The 19486-nt window shown below is 43.1% G+C and overlaps 1 protein-coding gene across 1 annotated transcript in view; it reads left to right on the forward strand.

Annotated features, from left to right (window-relative positions):
* Positions 1-17203, forward strand: part of LOC120052815 (alpha-ketoglutarate-dependent dioxygenase FTO-like) — an 87233-nt gene extending 70030 nt beyond the window's left edge. Inside the window, exons 8-11 of the mRNA XM_038999983.1 lie at positions 6081-6205; positions 10064-10112; positions 16894-16987; positions 17127-17203. Of these exons, the coding sequence (XP_038855911.1) occupies positions 6081-6205; positions 10064-10112; positions 16894-16987; positions 17127-17203 (345 nt within the window). The remainder of the gene's footprint in view (positions 1-6080; positions 6206-10063; positions 10113-16893; positions 16988-17126) is intronic.
* The last annotated feature ends 2283 nt before the right edge of the window (positions 17204-19486 follow it).

The following is a 19486-nucleotide window of genomic DNA, read 5'->3' on the forward strand; positions in this document are numbered from 1 at the left end:
TCAGGTGCAATCGGTCACATGTCCTCGGCTCGCCGCCCGTGTCATCAAATGTTTTGACACCTGTCCCGTCGGTGTAGGGGGAAGTGAGGGTGATTTGAACGTCTCTGAATCCTGCTTCGCTCCCTGCTCAAGAACCCACAATCAAACCTGTCCTCACACGAATGAAGACAGACAGGTGGATTGTCAGAAACTGATTAAAAAGGCTGGGAAAAGAGTCTCCCTTGCATTGTGGGTTTTGAAAGAGAGGAGGGGGAGAATGGAGAGGAGTTGGAAAGAGAGAGCTGTGCAATAGGAGGAAATGAAAGTGTGTGACTGGTGGATGTGACAGGAAGAGACTGCTCTTAACAAGCAGTCAAAGTCAGTCAGAGTAACAGATCCATCACACCTCCCTCTGAGGGGAGAGACGGCGAGAAACAGAGGGAGAAAGAGATGGAGGGGAGAGAGCAAGGGTGGGAGAGAGAGACCGAGAGACGAAGAGAGAGAGAGATGGAAAGAGAGACTGAGATGGAGGGAGAGAGATGGAGAGAGAAAAAGACTGAAGGGAAAGAGGGATTTGAGCGTCACTGACAGAACTGCATTTAATTTGGGCTGCCAGATCCCTTTTCATTTCACTTCCTCTGAAGCAGCTTAGAGAAAAGGAGGAGAGGAGAAGACAGAAGAGGAGGAGAGAAAACAGAGGAGAGGAACAGAGAGAGGAATGCGAGAGGAGAGGTTACCAGTATGTTCCAGATTAACGTTGATGCACCACGTCACACTCTAAGCCTCCCTGTAATTCATGTTCAACAGGGGATACTCACACATTACACACCAGTGGTATACGTGATTAATTGACTCACTCTCTAATATTTGGGGTAATTTGCCATCCTCTGATGTGAAACTGCCTTCATATTCCGTCTGGATTATCTCTAGGTCCTTTTTGGAGGACATTTTGCTGGGGTTTTGTGATAAGGCTATGGCAAGGTTAGCGTTGGAGTTGTGAGCGAGGGATAGAGTTTGGCTTGTGGTAAAGGATGAGTTCAAGGTTCAATCTTGGTCAGAATTGTGTCACAGTGGCTATTACAGTCCAGTTTTGTCACTCATTTCATGTATCTGATTGGCAGATTGAAGTGTTTCACTTTTTGATTTTTTTCAGGACAACCAGCATAAAAAAACAGTTTGATACCAAAAATATTATTTACTAATGTCACTACACAAGTGAGGTCTGCTAAACAAAAACCTGATGAAAAGGCGTTTACGTATAATGTAAGTACAGGAAATTAATATTCAAATAGTCTGTGACAACTGTGTTAAATTTGGAGTTTGTGACATCAACTATGAGTCTATTACAGCATTATAGACACTACTCCCTGCATTATAGACTCTACTCCCTGCATTATAGACTCTACTCCCTGCATTATAGACTCTATACCCTGCATTATAGACTCTACTCCCTGCATTATAGACTCTACTCCCTGCATTATAGACACTACTCCCTGCATTATAGACTCTATTCCATGCATTATAGACACTACTCCCTGCATTATAGACACTACTCCCTGCATTATAGACTATACTCCCTGCATTATAGATGCTATACCCTGCATTATAGACTCTATACCCTGCATTATAGACTCTACTCCCTGCATTATAGACTCTACTCCCTGCATTATAGACTCTACTCCCTGCATTATAGACTCTACTCCCTGCATTATAGACTCTACTCCCTGCATTATAGACTCTACTCCCTGCATTATAGACACTACTCCCTGCATTATAGACACTACTCCCTGCATTATAGACTCTACTCCCTGCATTATAGACTCTACTCCCTGCATTATAGACTCTATTCCCTGCATTATAGACACTACTCCCTGCCTTATAGACTATACTCCCTGCATTATAGACTATATACCCTGCATTATAGACTATATACCCTGCATTATAGACTCTACTCCCTGCATTATAGACTCTACTCCCTGCATTATAGACACTACTCCCTGCATTATAGACTCTACTCCCTGCATTATAGACTCTACTCCCTGCATTATAGACTCTACTCCCTGCATTATAGACTCTACTCCCTGCATTATAGACACTACTCCCTGCATTATAGACTCTACTCCCTGCATTATAGACTCTACTCCCTGCATTATAGACTCTATTCCATGCGTTATAGACTCTACTCCCTGCATTATAGACTCTATTCCCTGCGTTATAGACTCTACTCACTGCATTATAGACTCTACTCACTGCATTATAGACACTACTCCCTGCATTATAGACTCTATTCCATGCATTATAGACTCTACTCCCTGCATTATAGACTCTATTCCATGCATTATAGACACTACTCCCTGCATTATAGACACTACTCCATGCATTATAGACACTACTCCCTGCATTATAGACACTACTCCATGCATTATAGACACTACTCCATGCATTATAGACACTACTCCCTGCATTATAGACACTACTCCCTGCATTATAGACTCTACTCCCTGCATTATAGACACTACTCCCTGCATTATAGACTCTATTCCATGCATTATAGACTCTACTCCCTGCATTATAGACTCTACTCCCTGCATTATAGACTCTACTCCCTGCATTATAGACACTACTCCCTGCATTATAGACACTACTCCCTGCATTATAGACTCTACTCCCTGCATTATAGACTCTACTCCCTGCATTATAGACTCTATACCCTGCATTATAGACTCTATACCCTGCATTATAGACTCTATACCCTGCGTTATAGACTCTATTCCCTGCGTTATAGACACTATACCCTGCATTATAGACTATATACCCTGCATTATAGACTATATACCCTGCATTATAGACTCTACTCCCTGCGTTATAGACTATATACCCTGCATTATAGACTCTACTCCCTGCGTTATAGACTATATACCCTGCATTATAGACTATACACCCTGCATTATAGACTCTACTCCCTGCGTTATAGACTATATACCCTGCATTATAGACTCTACTCCCTGCGTTATAGACTATATACCCTGCATTATAGACTCTACTCCCTGCGTTATAGACACTATACCCTGCATTATAGACTATATACCCTGCATTATAGACTCTATACCCTGCGTTATAGACTATATACCCTGCATTATAGACTCTATTCCCTGCATTATAGACTATATACCCTGCATTATAGACTATATACCCTGCATTATAGACTCTACTCCCTGCGTTATAGACTATATACCCTGCATTATAGACTCTACTCCCTGCGTTATAGACACTATACCCTGCATTATAGACTATATACCCTGCATTATAGACTATATACCCTGCATTATAGACTATATACCCTGCATTATAGACTCTATACCATGCATTATAGACTCTACTCCCTGCATTATAGACTATATACCCTGCATTATAGACTCTATACCCTGCGTTATAGACTATATACCCTGCGTTATAGACTCTATACCCTGCGTTATAGACTATATACCCTGCATTATAGACTCTATACCCTGCATTATAGACTCTACTCCCTGCATTATAGACTATATACCCTGCATTATAGACTCTATACCCTGCGTTATAGACTATATACCCTGCATTATAGACTCTATACCCTGCATTATAGACTCTACTCCCTGCATTATAGACTATATACCCTGCATTATAGACTATATACCCTGCATTATAGACTCTATACCCTGCGTTATAGACTATATACCCTGTATTATAGACTCTATACCCTGCATTATAGACTCTACTCCCTGCATTATAGACTATATACCCTGCGTTATAGACTCTATTCCCTGCGTTATAGACTATATACCCTGCATTATAGACTCTATTCCCTGCGTTATAGACACTATACCCTGCATTATAGACTATATACCCTGCATTATAGACTATATACCCTGCATTATAGACTCTATACCCTGCGTTATAGACTATATACCCTGCGTTATAGACTCTATTCCCTGCGTTATAGACACTATACCCTGCATTATAGACTATATACCCTGCGTTATAGACTATATACCCTGCGTTATAGACTCTATTCCCTGCGTTATAGACACTATACCCTGCATTATAGACTATATACCCTGCATTATAGACTCTACTCCCTGCGTTATAGACTATATACCCTGCATTATAGACTATATACCCTGCATTATAGACTCTACTCCCTGCGTTATAGACTCTATACCCTGCGTTATAGACTCTATACCCTGCGTTATAGACACTACTCCCTGCATTATAGACTCTATACCCTGCATTATAGACACTACTCCCTGCATTATAGACTCTACTCCCTGCATTATAGACACTACTCCCTGCATTATAGACTCTATACCCTGCGTTATAGACACTACTCCCTGCATTATAGACTCTATTCCCTGCGTTATAGACTCTACTCCCTGCATTATAGACACTACTCCCTGCATTATAGACACTACTCCCTGCATTATAGACACTATACCCTGCATTATAGACTCTATACCCTGCATTATAGACACTACTCCCTGCATTATAGACACTACACCCTGCATTATAGACACTACTCCCTGCATTATAGACTCTACTCCCTGCATTATAGACACTACTCCCTGCATTATAGACACTACTCCCTGCATTATAGACACTATACCCTGCATTATAGACACTACTCCCTGCATTATAGACTCTATACCCTGCATTATAGACACTACTCCCTGCATTATAGACACTACTCCCTGCATTATAGACTCTATACCCTGCATTATAGACACTACTCCCTGCATTATAGACACTACTCCCTGCATTATAGACTCTATACCCTGCATTATAGACACTACTCCCTGCATTATAGACACTACTCCCTGCATTATAGACTCTATACCCTGCATTATAGACACTACTCCCTGCATTATAGACACTACTCCCTGCATTATAGACACTACTCCCTGCATTATAGACACTACTCCCTGCATTATAGACACTACTCCCTGCATTATAGACACTACTCCCTGCATTATAGACACTACTCCCTGCATTATAGACTCTATACCCTGCATTATAGACACTACTCCCTGCATTATAGACACTACTCCCTGCATTATAGACTCTATACCCTGCATTATAGACACTACTCCCTGCATTATAGACTCTATACCCTGCATTATAGACACTACTCCCTGCATTATAGACACTACTCCCTGCATTATAGACACTACTCCCTGCATTATAGACTCTACTCCCTGCATTATAGACTCTACTCCCTGCATTATAGACTCTATTCCATGCGTTATAGACTCTACTCCCTGCGTTATAGACGCTATTCCCTGCGTTATAGACGCTATTCCCTGCGTTATAGACGCTACTCCCTGCGTTATAGACGCTATTCCCTGCGTTATAGACGCTACTCCCTGCGTTATAGACGCTATTCCCTGCGTTATAGACGCTATTCCCTGCGTTATAGACGCTATTCCTTGCGTTATAGACGCTATTCCCTGCATTACAGCCACTTTTCCCTGGGCAGAAATTTATGAAAGTGACTGTTATATCCACAAAACGTCACCTATTGCCTTATACCCATGTCTGCGATTTGTCTGTAAGTGTTACATGTCTGTCTGGGAGCTATTAGAAAGCTCAGCAAAACATCAGGAGTTGTCACAATGCAATACTTATTTATGATCTTCTATGTAGAAAAACTCTTACGTTCTAACGAGTGTGGCTTGTGATCGTCGTAGAGCAAAACAGACAGTACGTCCGTCTTCGTGAGAGTCTAGGCTTTGATGCCATGATGGGGTCATAATAGTCTGTAGCTCAAACTGTTCAGACTTTAGAGACGTTTTCGTGAGAACAACCGGTTTCTGAATGTTGTCTCGCCGACGCAAAAGGCTGCTATGGGTGTATCCAGGACAAATAGACGCGTCAAATGACATGTCCAGGAAGTCTGTAGCTCGAACAGGCGAGTCAGGAAGTGTTCAAAACAACTCAAATTCCGCCTGCGCCAAATTGGGCCTGATAAGTCTGAGATATGGTTTACTTTGGATTCATAGACAGAATCGAGATATGGAACCATGTCATTTTAATACATCATTTCCTGTTTACTTCCTATCTTTCAGACGCAACTCTTATTGGCAGCGGTAGAGGAAGAGGGACAACCGGAGGAGGGCAGGAGAGAGATGGCGGAGACCTTGCTAACTGCCCTGACAGACAGACAGCAGCACAGGCAGACCTGGAGAGACAGGTAAACAAATTACCACCAACAACAGTAAACAACAACAACAGTAAACAGAAACTCACACACAACAATTTTGAAATGTGAAAACAAGCACACTTGTCTGGATGGCACATGTTCAAGAATCACACCCTGTTACACTTTCAATTGTGTGACAAAAAACCTTAAAGGAATCAGTATTGTTGAAATTTGATTACGAATGGAGGTGATGTGAAGTGAATTCCTCAGATAGTCTGCAGATCTGACGTGGGTGTTGGAGGTTGTTTGTAGTGAGGGGTCCTTGGACCTAGCAGCTATCAGGGTGACGTGTCTTGGATTGGTTCTATCCCCCCCTCCACACACACACACACACACACACACACACACACACACACACACACACACACACACACACACACACACACACACACACACACACACTACATATTATACACACATGTTATTACATATACACCCATAACACCCTCCCACACAAATAAACATAATATGTTTGTTTTAGCTGCTCCATCTCTGTCTCCACTCTGGTAGTGGTAACCCCCCCCTCACTCTACTGCATTGGTGCTCTTGTCTCAGAAAGACACACTCAGCCACACACACAGGCATGCATACGCATGAATGCACACACATATCTGTGCGCGCACACACACATACACACACACATAAAAACACATATTTTGCCCAATGGGTTAAATAATGAATTGTGTAGATCATCCTCTAACGGAAAACCAATGGTCCAAACCTCATGTCTTTATCAGAACCTTGTAGGACGGCCAGAATTAGTGTGACTAAATCAATGGTCCAAACCTCATGTCTTTATCAGAACCTTGTAGGACGGCCAGAATTAGTGTGACTAAATCAATGGTCCAAACCTCATGTCTTTATCAGAACCTTGTAGGACGGCCAGAATTAGTGTGACTAAATCAATGGTCCAAACCTCATGTCTCTATCAGAACCTTGTAGGACGACCAGAATTAGTGTGACTAAATCAATGGTCCAAACCTCATCTCTCTATCAGAACCTTGTAGGACGGCCAGAATTAGTGTGACTAAATCAATGGTCCAAACCTCATCTCTCTATCAGAACCTTGTAGGACGGCCAGAATTAGTGTGACTAAATCAATGGTCCAAACCTCATGTCTTTATCAGAACCTTGTAGGACGGCCAGAATTAGTGTGACTAAATCAATGGTCCAAACCTCATGTCTTTATCAGAACCTTGTAGGACGGCCAGAATTAGTGTGACTAAATCAATGGTCCAAACCTCATGTCTTTATCAGAACCTTGTAGGACGGCCAGAATTAGTGTGACTAAATCAATGGTCCAAACCTCATCTCTCTATCAGAACCTTGTAGGACGGCCAGAATTAGTGTGACTAAATCAATGGTCCAAACCTCATCTCTCTATCAGAACCTTGTAGGACGGCCAGAATTAGTGTGACTAAATCAATGGTCCAAACCTCATGTCTTTATCAGAACCTTGTAGGACGGCCAGAATTAGTGTGACTAAATCAATGGTCCAAACCTCATGTCTTTATCAGAACCTTGTAGGACGGCCAGAATTAGTGTGACTAAATCAATGGTCCAAACCTCATCTCTCTATCAGAACCTTGTAGGACGGCCAGAATTAGTGTGACTAAATCAATGGTCCAAACCTCATCTCTCTATCAGAACCTTGTAGGACGGCCAGAATTAGTGTGACTAAATCAATGGTCCAAACCTCATCTCTCTATCAGAACCTTGTAGGACGGCCAGAATTAGTGTGACTAAATCAATGGTCCAAACCTCATGTCTTTATCAGAACCTTGTAGGACGGCCAGAATTAGTGTGACTAAATCAATGGTCCAACCTCATGTCTTTATCAGAACCTTGTAGGACGGCCAGAATTAGTGTGACTAAATCAATGGTCCAAACCTCATGTCTTTATCAGAACCTTGTAGGACGGCCAGAATTAGTGTGACTAAATCAATGGTCCAAACCTCATCTCTCTATCAGAACCTTGTAGGACGGCCAGAATTAGTGTGACTAAATCAATGGTCCAAACCTCATCTCTCTATCAGAACCTTGTAGGACGGCCAGAATTAGTGTGACTAAATCAATGGTCCAAACCTCATCTCTCTATCAGAACCTTGTAGGACGGCCAGAATTAGTGTGACTAAATCAATGGTCCAAACCTCATCTCTCTATCAGAACCTTGTAGGACGGCCAGAATTAGTGTGACTAAATCAATGGAGGCCAGAGAAAAAAAGTGGTCAAAAATCTGGAAAATTGCATGGCGTCTGCCAGGCTGGACTCTGTCCATGAATTAAGGCTACTGGCTACTTGACAGCTTCTCTTTCCCGTTGAACTTTCTTCATGAATCCACAGGACAGAAAACAGTATAGAGGTCAGATGGATATAGATTTTGAGACAGGACATGTAGTATTTTCTTATTTTAGTATACGTTTTTAATATTAATTTGAAATTCAAGTACTCTTTCTAAGATTTCTCACAAAAACAAGCGTATCTCTGTGAAATGTCAACGGAGCACTGAGCGAATACCAAGCTTCTTTTTCCAAAGCCTTTTACATTTAATCCGGCTCGTGTCATGCAAATGTAGCTTTTAGAGAAACACCCCACTGAACGATTCAGAACATGAATAATAATATTTGTCTGGTTAAGATGTATTTTATAACGTAAGGAAGTGAAATTTCATAAGCAAAGCGCCTTTTCACCCACTCTGCCCAGAGTGGGTGAACACCCTACATGTTATTACATATACACCCATAACACCCTCCCACACAAAACATCATGTGTTTGTTTTAGCTGTTCCATCTCTGTCTCCACTCTGGTAGTGGTAACCCCCCCTCTCTACTGTTTCAGTGCCTTTTTCTCAGAAAGACACACACACACACACACACACACACACACACACACACAGACACACACACACACACACACACACACACACACACACACACACACACACACACACAGACACACACACACAGCCGCTCTACGAGGGTGTCTCAGGGGGAGTTGGGATGTACATTTCACACCTCACACTCGTACAGGTTACCCGCTTGTACCTGCAGTGAAACAGGACAATTATAAGCACCCCCTATTAGAACTTTGACACACACACACTACATATTATTACATATACACCCATAACACCCTCCCACACAAAACATCATGTGTTTTGTGTGGGAGGGTGTTATGTAAGGGATAATGAACGAGGTGCTATGCGTTCTATTGAAAACAATGCACGATGTGGAAGGTGTGTTCCACGACACACCAGTGTGAATAGTAGCTAGAATATTTTACCAATAAAAGTCGCTGGAGGGGTCTGAAAAGTCACAAAGTTGGCAACGTTGGAAATAATGCATGCTCTAGAATGCCCTTCAAGCCAATCAGAAACGAGTTTTCAACAATGCCATGGTATAATTAAGCAATAAGGCCAGAGGGGGTGTGTTATATGGCCAATATACCACAGCTAAGGGCTGTCCTTAAGCACGACTCAACGCGGAGTGCCTGGATACAGCCCCTTAGCCGTGGTATATTGGCCATATACCATAAATCACTGAGGTGGTTTTGTCGTACCCATGGTATATGGTCTGACATACCACGACTGTCAGCCAATCAGCTTTCATAAACCACCCAGTTTATGAGGATGTATATGTAATAATGTGTGTGTATAATGTGTAGTGTGTGTATGTTCCTGTGTGTGTGTGCGTGCGCAAAGATGTGTGTGTGCATTCCTGTGTGTTGTATGCCTGTGTGTGTAGCTTAGTGTGTGTCTTTCTGAGACAACGGCACCAAAGCAGTTGAGGGGGGTCATAATCAGCCACTAGGCCCCAGCTGTAAGGGCCTCTCCCTCCCTGTGTGTCCCAGCCTGGACACCCTGTGTTCAGGGGCAGACGAGACCCCGGCCCTGGCTCTGGTAAGAACCTAAAGAGCATGGAGGTGAATGAACACACACAGACTACATACTACAGATTAATACCAACCAGGGACAAACACACACAGACTACACACTACAGATTAATACCAACCAGGGACAAACACACACAGACTACACACTACAGATTAATACCAACCAGGGACAAACACACACAGACTACATACTACAGATTAATACCAACCAGGGACAAACACACACAGACTACACACTACAGATTAATACCAACCAGGGACAAACACACAGACTACATACTACAGATTAATACCAACCAGGGACAAACACACAGACTACATACTACAGATTAATACCAACCAGGGACAAACACACACAGACTATATACTACAGATTAATACCAACCAGGGACAAACACACACAGACTATATACTACAGATTAATACCAACCAGGGACAAACACACACAGACTACACACTACAGATTAATACCAACCAGGGACAAACACACAGACTACAGATTAATACCAACCAGGGACAAACACACACAGACTATATACTACAGATTAATACCAACCAGGGACAAACACACACAGACTACACACTACAGATTAATACCAACCAGGGACAAACACACACAGACTACACACTACAGATTCATGCCAACCAGGGACAAACACACACAGACTACACACTACAGATTCATGCCAACCAGGGAAATGTTTCTTTCTCCAAAATGGCATTAAGCAAACTTCTGCTGGCTATCTGTACAGACTCCACCCTCTCCCCTCCATACCCTCTATCACCCCCATAACCCTGTGGCCCGCCTTTGTTTTGATGTGGCCCTCTTGTTGACCCGAGCTACACCCTGACCAGATGATTCTTGTAAACAGACAGTTTCCACACACCTCGTCAGCCTGCGTTGATGCCTAGCCCGGCCTCTCAGCCTCTCTGGAGGAGGGAAGGAGGGAGGGCTGGCCATCTGAACTGCATTCCTAACGCAGGTGCTGAAAGCTAGAAACCATCCCACTAGTCACTACACCCACCCCCCAACACTACTACAACACCACCAACCCACACATGTCTGTTCCAGCACAGCCGCACACACATGCACACACACACACACACAGCCCAGCCCTCACACATCGCAGGGAAACCAATAACAAGGCTCAGGACAGGAAATGCAGGGTGCCTGTCTTCGGTTCAGACAGGAGTTTATTTAATCAGCAGGATAGAGTGATTAGATTGGGGGGACAGCGCCACACACACAGACACAGAGACACAGAGACACAGAGACACAGAGACATATACACACACATATACACACACATATACACACACATATACACACACATATACACTCACATAGACATATACACACACAGACATATACACACACACACACACAGACATATACACACACACATAGACATAGACATATACACAGACATATACACACACAGACATATACACACACAGATATATACACACACAGACATATACACACACACACACAGAGAGATATACACACACAGACATATACACACACACACACAGACATATACACACACGGACATATACACACACACATACACAGCCGTAATGGGTTTGAACTCCGACTGCTCCCTATCTCTCTGCACGCAGATAATGCCTCTCCCCAAAAAGCAAGCTGGGGGTCGTCTGTGAAGTGGCCGTCAACAGACGACGTTTAGACAAAACGAAACACATGGCCTCGCGCAATGTTAAGATTCTGATAATGATTTGAGATATGGAGGGATAAGGGAAAAGAAACACTTTGTGATGAAAGATAGCTACACTTTGGGGTCTCTGCAGGATTTTGTTCTGAAGTAGTTTCATTGTTCCTAATCAAAGATAAACTATATGAATGTTGATATATTAGAGAGAGAAAGAGAGACCAAAGTTCAGCTCAGTTTAGTCTGACAGATTCAAACATTCATTTATTTCCATAAAACCACTCACCAAAATTGTACTTTTTAAAATGAACCAGTAGATTAATTTGACTGTTTTAATGTTTTATATTTATATGAATTTTTAATTAGGTTTCAGTAGACTCACTATTCAACAGGCTCCACTGTCTGCGTTCTGCTGTTCTTTTGTTTCCATGGAAACCCTTCGGAGAATAATGCTCGCTAAAGGTTTCAGAACACAAAACAACATGATGGATTACTCCAGCTAAAGGCACAGAAACATAAGCACAGCAAGCTGATTGATGAAGTTTCCCCTGACTTTAGTTTCTTAAACACCACCAGTTAAAGCACCAGAGCGCTCAGCAAACCTGTGCCTGCTAGCTCTCAGCCCAGTATTCCCTCAGGCGTTTTTACCACTATAGAGAGAGAGAGAGAGAGAGAGGAAAAGAGAGATGTTCCCCGTGACCGCCAGGTCTTCACCAGTGACTTATGGGTACTCAGGGTGAGGAATGTCTTCGCTCCCCCAGCACTGTGAGAGCAGTCCATCCATTCATTCATCCCCACTGCAACAATGAAGTTATGAGGCCTTTCTTATTCTTATGATCTTTTTGTCCTGTAACTTGGTTTCTGGTGGGTGCATATTGAGAAAGCTTTGATATACAGTACCAGTCAAAGGTTTTGGACACACCGACTCATTCAAGGGTTTTTCTTTATTTTTACTATTTTCTACATTGTAAAATAATAGTGAAGACATCAAAACTATGAAATAGTTTGAGATTCTTCAAAGTAGCCACCCTTTGCCTTGATGACAGATTTGCACACTCTTGGCATTCTCTCAACCAGCTTCATGAGGAATGCTTTTCCAACAGTCTTGAATTCCTACATATGCTGAGCACTTGTTGGCTGCTTTTCCTTCATCGATCCAACTCATCCCTAACCATCTCAATTTGGTTGAGGTCGGATGATTGTGGAGGCCAGGTCATCTGATGCAGCACCATCACTCTCCTTATTGGTCAAATAGCCCTTACACAGCCTGGAGGTGTGTTGGGTCATTGTCCAGTTCAAAAACAAATGGTAGTCCCACTAAACGCAAACCAGATGGGATGGCGTATCGCTGCAGAATGCTGGGTAGCTATGCTGGTTAAGTGTGCCTTGAATACTAAATAAATAATTGACAGTGTCACCAGCAAAGCACCATCACGCCTCCTCCTCCATGCTTCACGGTGGAAACCACACATGCGGAGATCATCTGTTCACCTACTCTGTGTCTCACAAAGACACGGCGGTTAGAACCAAAAATCTCAAATTTGGACTCATCAGACCAAAGGACAGATTTCCGCTGGTCTAATGTCCATTGCTCACGTTTCTTGGCCCAAGCAAGTCTCTTCTTATTATTGGTGTCGTGCATTAGTGTTTTTTTATGCAGCAGTTTGACCATGAAAGCCTGATTTATGCAGTCTCCTGTGAACAGTTGATGTTGAGATTTGTCTGTTACTTGAACTCTGTGAAGCATTTATTTGGGCTGCATTCTGAGGTACAGTTAATTGCCGATTTCTGAGGCTGGTAACTAATGAACTTATCCTCTGCAGCAGAGGTGACGCCGGGTCTTCCTTTCCTGTGGCGGTCCTCATGAGAGCCAGTTTCATCATAGCACTGGATGTTTTTTTTTAGCTGTTCTTGCCATAATATGGACTCGGGTCTTTTACCAAATAGGGCTCTTCTGTATACCAACCCTACCTTGTGACAACACAACTGATGGGCTCAAATGCATTAAGAAGGAAATAAATTCCACAAATTAACTTTTAACAAGGCACACCTGTTAATTGAAATGCATTCCAGGTGACTACCTCATGAAGCTGGTTAAGAGAATGCCAAGAGTGTGCTAAGGCAAAGGGTGGCTACTTTTAAGTATCTAAAATATATTTTCATTTGTTTAACACTTTTCTTTGGTTACTATATTATTCCATATGTGTTATTTAATCGTTTTGATGTCTTCACTATTATTCTACAATGTAGAAAATAGTAAAAATAAAGAAAAACCCTTGAATGAGTCGGTGTGTCCAAACTCTTGACTGGTACTGTATATATGCTGTCTACCATGTCCTTAGATAAATGTCCTGTGAGTGGCCCTCCAAACAGCCATTATTAGGTCTGTGAGTGAGTGAGGGGGCTGTTCCGTAGCATGGCAGTTAAAGAATACATCATGAGGGTAAGGTAAACACTAGGTACTTATCCTTTGCAATCCAGAACGTATGACCCCTGGAAGCGTTGCTATACTGGAGCCCTTTAGGTTGACATTGACTAGATCTGGAGAGCCTCTAGCCAGGGACCTGGAAGGTTGTTGTTAGTTGTCGTGTGGACATCAATCATGACTTTATATTTCTTGCCGTAGTGTGTTCTAACTTATTGGCAGGTGTTGTGACCTGTGCTTTGCCTGCGGCCACCTCAAACCTTCCTGAGTGAGGTGACCCCGTGCCGACCTATCACAGCCAAAGGTCACGCCTCTGGACCAATAAAAAGGCTGCACTGTCACAGCCGGCGAGCAAACACTGAAGGGAACAGCTGTGAATTTTGTACTGACCGTGCAAACTGCTGTAGGCTTTGTAAGGTCATTATATGATAATGAAAATGATTACAGAATTACATGGGGGTTTAGGACATGAGAGCGGCGGGGAGGGGAAGGGAGGAGGAGGAGGTGGAGGAGAGGAGAGGAGAGGAGAGGGGGAGGCACATTGGGTTTGATAAATGGACTGTGAAGGTACCCATCTGGCCCTTCTCTGTGGCTTTTCTCTTCTTTTCTTTCATTCTGTTCTGTTCATTCTGCGTCTCGCTCTCTTTACTACCTCCCTTTCATTCCTCTCCTCTGTTCTCTTACCAGGCTCTGTGTAAAAGGAGTGTGGGGCGGGCGTGGAGTGAAAGATCAACAGAGTGCAGCCCCAGCTTTCCTCTGGGGGAGGGGAGGAGGGGAGGAGGGGAGGAGAGCGGGTAAGAATAGGTGTTTATGACTCAGTAGGAGGGTTTCTGGCTGACACGGCAGCCCCTGTCCTCTCGGTCGGTATGCACAGAGCGCTGTGTGTGTGGACAGAACGGTAGGAGAGTGGGCAGCAGCCGATGACCTTTGACCTGGGAAGCAGTTGGACAGCTTCGACTGCGTAAATCAAGGGGCTGCTGTATTCCAGGGGCTCGGAAGTTCATCTTCCAATGGAAAACTGCATGACCTCAAACCATTACACTTCCTGACTACACAATGCTTTTCTCCACACACAGTTCAACATGACCATCATTGTCATTTCTAATTAGTTTACCATGAATAAATAGACTACTATATTTTTCCTCAAACTATTTAGTTATGTAATAATTGCATACATTTGTTAGTCCTTTTGCTTTGAAAAAGGTAATTGAAACTAATCTATTGTAGGTCTGTACTTGGCACAGTCTTTAGTACGGCAGTACATCTGTTATGTTCATTTTCATGTAGCTGCTTACTGTATCTAGCTATTCTCACCAGCATTGTTGAGGTCTTTATTCTCTCTCACACTACTCATCAGATCAGTGGGAGATAGAGAGATTTAGGTCCCGTTGATAGAGAGATATAGGTCTCATTGATAGAGAGAAGAGAGAGATGTAGGTCTCATTGATAGAGAGATGTAGGACTCATTGATAGAGAGAAGAGAGAGATGTACGTCTCATTGATAGAGAGATGAAGAGATAGATGTAGGTCTCATTGATAGAGAGAGATGTAGGTCTCATTGATAGAGAGAGATGTAGGTCTCATTGATAGAGAGATGTAGGTCTCATTGATAGAGAGAAGAGAGATATGTACGTCTCATTGATAGAGAGATGGAGAGATGTAGGTCTCATTGATAGAGAGAAGAGAGAGATGTACGTCTCATTGATAGAGAGAGATGTAGGTCTCATTGATAGAGAGATGTAGGTCTCATTGATAGAGAGATGTACGTCTCATTGATAGAGAGAAGAGAGAGATGTACGTCTCATTGATAGAGAGAAGAGAGAGATGTACGTCTCATTGATAGAGAGAGATGTAGGTCTCATTGATAGAGAGAGATGTAGGTCTCATTGATAGAGAGAGATGTAGGTCTCATTGATAGAGAGAGATGTAGGTCTCATTGATAGAGAGATGTAGGTCTCATTGATGGAGAGAAGAGAGAGATGTAGGTCTCATTGATGGAGAGAAGAGAGAGATGTACGTCTCATTGATAGAGAGAAGAGAGAGATGTAGGTCTCATTGATGGAGAGAAGAGAGAGATGTAGTTCTCATTGATAGAGAGAAGAGAGATGTAGGTCTCATTGATAGAGAGATGTAGATCTCATTGATAGAGAGAAGAGAGAGATGTAGGTCTCATTGATAGAGAGATGTAGGTCTCATTGATGGAGAGAAGAGAGAGATGTACGTCTCATTGATAGAGAGAAGAGAGAGATGTACGTCTCATTGATAGAGAGATGGAGAGAAGAGAGAGATGTACGTCTCATTGATAGAGAGATGTAGGTCTCATTGATAGAGAGATGGAGAGAAGAGAGAGATGTAGGTCTCATTGATAGAGAGATGTAGAGAAGAGAGAGATGTACGTCTCATTGATAGAGAGAAGAGAGAGATGTACGTCTCATTGATAGAGAGATGGAGAGAAGAGAGAGATGTATGTCTCATTGATAGAGAGATGGAGAGAAGAGAGAGATGTACGTCTCATTGATAGAGAGATGGAGAGAAGAGAGAGATGTATGTCTCCAGGTCCACAGCTGCACTCATCACTCAGCTGTCCATCACTGTCCTCTGACCTGGGGGCCATCATCTCTTCTCCCACCCTCCACACCACCTTTGTTTACTGCCCCTGTCTACCCCTGCCCTCCCCTGCCCTCACCTAGGTACAGCGCTCCCGGACAAAGGGCCTAGCCTGTCATCAAGCCCATGGGTCAGCAGGGGCCACAGGGGCCAGGCTGGAGTTATGTTCAGGCTGTGGTGAGTTCTCTACTGTGTCAGCCACCAGTTGCACCCCTGTAGAACCACTCAGAGAGAGAGAGAGAGACCCTCCTCTCATGTTACTCCTAACCCCCCTCCTGTGTCCTCCACCATGATGACATGTCCTTTGTGTCCTCAGTGACAGAGTCCCCCCTCGCCGAGGTGGGACCCAGAGAGAGGAACAATGGGGATCCCCTGTCCCAGATGGGAATTTGAAAGATGGTACTCTTCTTGTTCCACAATGAAGAAGGACAGAGTGGACAGGGCCCAGGCTGCTGCAGTCCAGGCTGTGACACAGTGACAGGCCTGGTGACAGGAGCTATAGGACCCAGAGGGAGAGGCCCCATACTGTGGCAGGGTCCACTAACTACCAGAAAACAACCTCCTTTTAACACATAGACCCATAGCAGCAACAAGGGGAGTTCCCATAGACCTGGGGTGTCAAGCTCATTCCAGGGAGGGACTAGTGTCTGCAGGTTTTTTCCTTCCAATTAAGACCTAGACAACCAGGTGAGGGCAGTTCCTTACTAATTAGTGACCTTAATTCCTCAAGCAAGTACAAGGGAGGAGTGAAAACTAGAGGTCGACCGATTAATCGGAATGGCCGATTAATTAGGGCCGATTTCAAGTTTTCGTAACAATCGGCATTTTTGGACACCGATCATGGCCGATTACATTGCACTCCACGAGGAGACTGCGTGGCAGGCTGACTACCTGTTATGTGAGTGCAGCAAGGAGCCACGGTAAGGTGCTAGCTAGCATTAAATGTATAAAAAACAATCAATCTTAACATAATCACTAGTTAACTACACATGGCTGATGATATTGGGGCGGCAGGGTAGCCTAGTGGTTAGAGCATTGGACTGACAAGGTAAATATCTGTCATTCTGCCCCTGAACGAGGCAGTTAACCCACTGTTCCTAGGCCGTCATTGAAAATAAGAATTTGTTCTTAACTGACTTGCCTAGTTAAATAAAGGTAAAATAAAAAAAAATATGACTAGTTTATCTAGCTTGTCCTGCGTTGCATATAATCGATGCGGTGCCTGTTAATTTATCATTGAATCACAGCCTACTTCGCCAAACAGGTGATTTAACAAGTGCATTCATGAAAAAAGCACTGTCGTTGCACCAATGTGTACCTAACCATAAACATCAAAGCCTCAATACACAAGTATGTATTTTTAAACCTGCATATTTAGTTAAAAGAAATTCAGGTTAGCAGGCAATATTAAACTAGGGAAATTGTGTCACTTCTCTTGCGTTCATTGCACGCAGAGTCAGGGTATATGCAGCAGTTTGGGCCGCCTGGCTCGTTGCGAACTAATTTGCCAGAATTTTACGTAATTATGACATAACATTGAAGGTTGTGCAATCTAACAGCAATATTTAGACTTATGGATGCCACCCGTTAGATAAAATACGGAACGGTTCCATATTTCACTGAAAGAATAAATGTTTTGTTTTCGAAATGATAGTTTCCGGATTTGACCATATTAATGACCTTTTTTATTTCAATTTTTTTATTTCACCTTTATTTAACCAGGTAGGCAAGTTCTCATTTACAATTGCAACCTGGCCAAGATAAAGCAAAGCGGTTCGACACATACAACAACACAGAGTTACACATGGAGTAAAACAAACATACAGTCAATAATACAGTAGTAAAATAAGTCTATATACAATGTGAGCAAATTAGATGAGATAAGGGAGGTAAAGGCAAAAAAGGCCATGGTGGCGAAGTAAATACAATATAGCAAGTAAAACACTGGAATGGTAGATTTGCAGTGGAAGAATGTGCAAAGTAGAAATAGAAATAATGGGGTGCAAAGGAGCAAAATAAATAAATAAATACAGTAGGGGAAGAGGTAGTTGTTTGGGCTAAATTATAGATGGGCTATGTACAGGTGCAGTAATCTGTGAGCTGCTCTGACAGCTGGTGCTTAAAGCTAGTGAGAGAGATAAGTGTTTCCAGTTTCAGAGATTTTTGTAGTTATTTTTGTAGTTTTTTGTAGTTACCTGCTGGAGCGCGTGCTACAGGTGGGTGCTGCTATGGTGACCAGCAAGCTGAGATAAGGGGGGACTTTACCTAGCAGGGTCTTGTAGATGACCTGGAGCCAGTGGGTTTGGCGACGAGTATGAAGCGAGGGCCAGCCAACGAGAGCGTACAGGTTGCAGTGGTGGGTAGTATATAGGGCTTTGGTGACAAAATGGATGGCACTGTGATAGACTGCATCCAATTTATTGAGTAGGGTATTGGAGGCTATTTTGTAAATGACATCGCCGAAGTCGAGGATCGGTAGGATGGTCAGTTTTACGAGTGTATGTTTGGCAGCATGAGTGAAGGGTGCTTTGTTGCGAAATAGGAAGCCAATTCTAGATTTAACTTTGGATTGGAGATGTTTGATGTGAGTCTGGAAGGAGAGTTTACAGTCTAACCAGACACCTAGGTATTTGTAGTTGTCCACATATTCTAAGTCAGAACCGTCCAGAGTAGTGA

Source organism: Salvelinus namaycush, chromosome 1 (genome assembly GCF_016432855.1).
Source record: "Salvelinus namaycush isolate Seneca chromosome 1, SaNama_1.0, whole genome shotgun sequence".
Classification (NCBI taxonomy): Eukaryota; Metazoa; Chordata; class Actinopteri; order Salmoniformes; family Salmonidae; genus Salvelinus; species Salvelinus namaycush.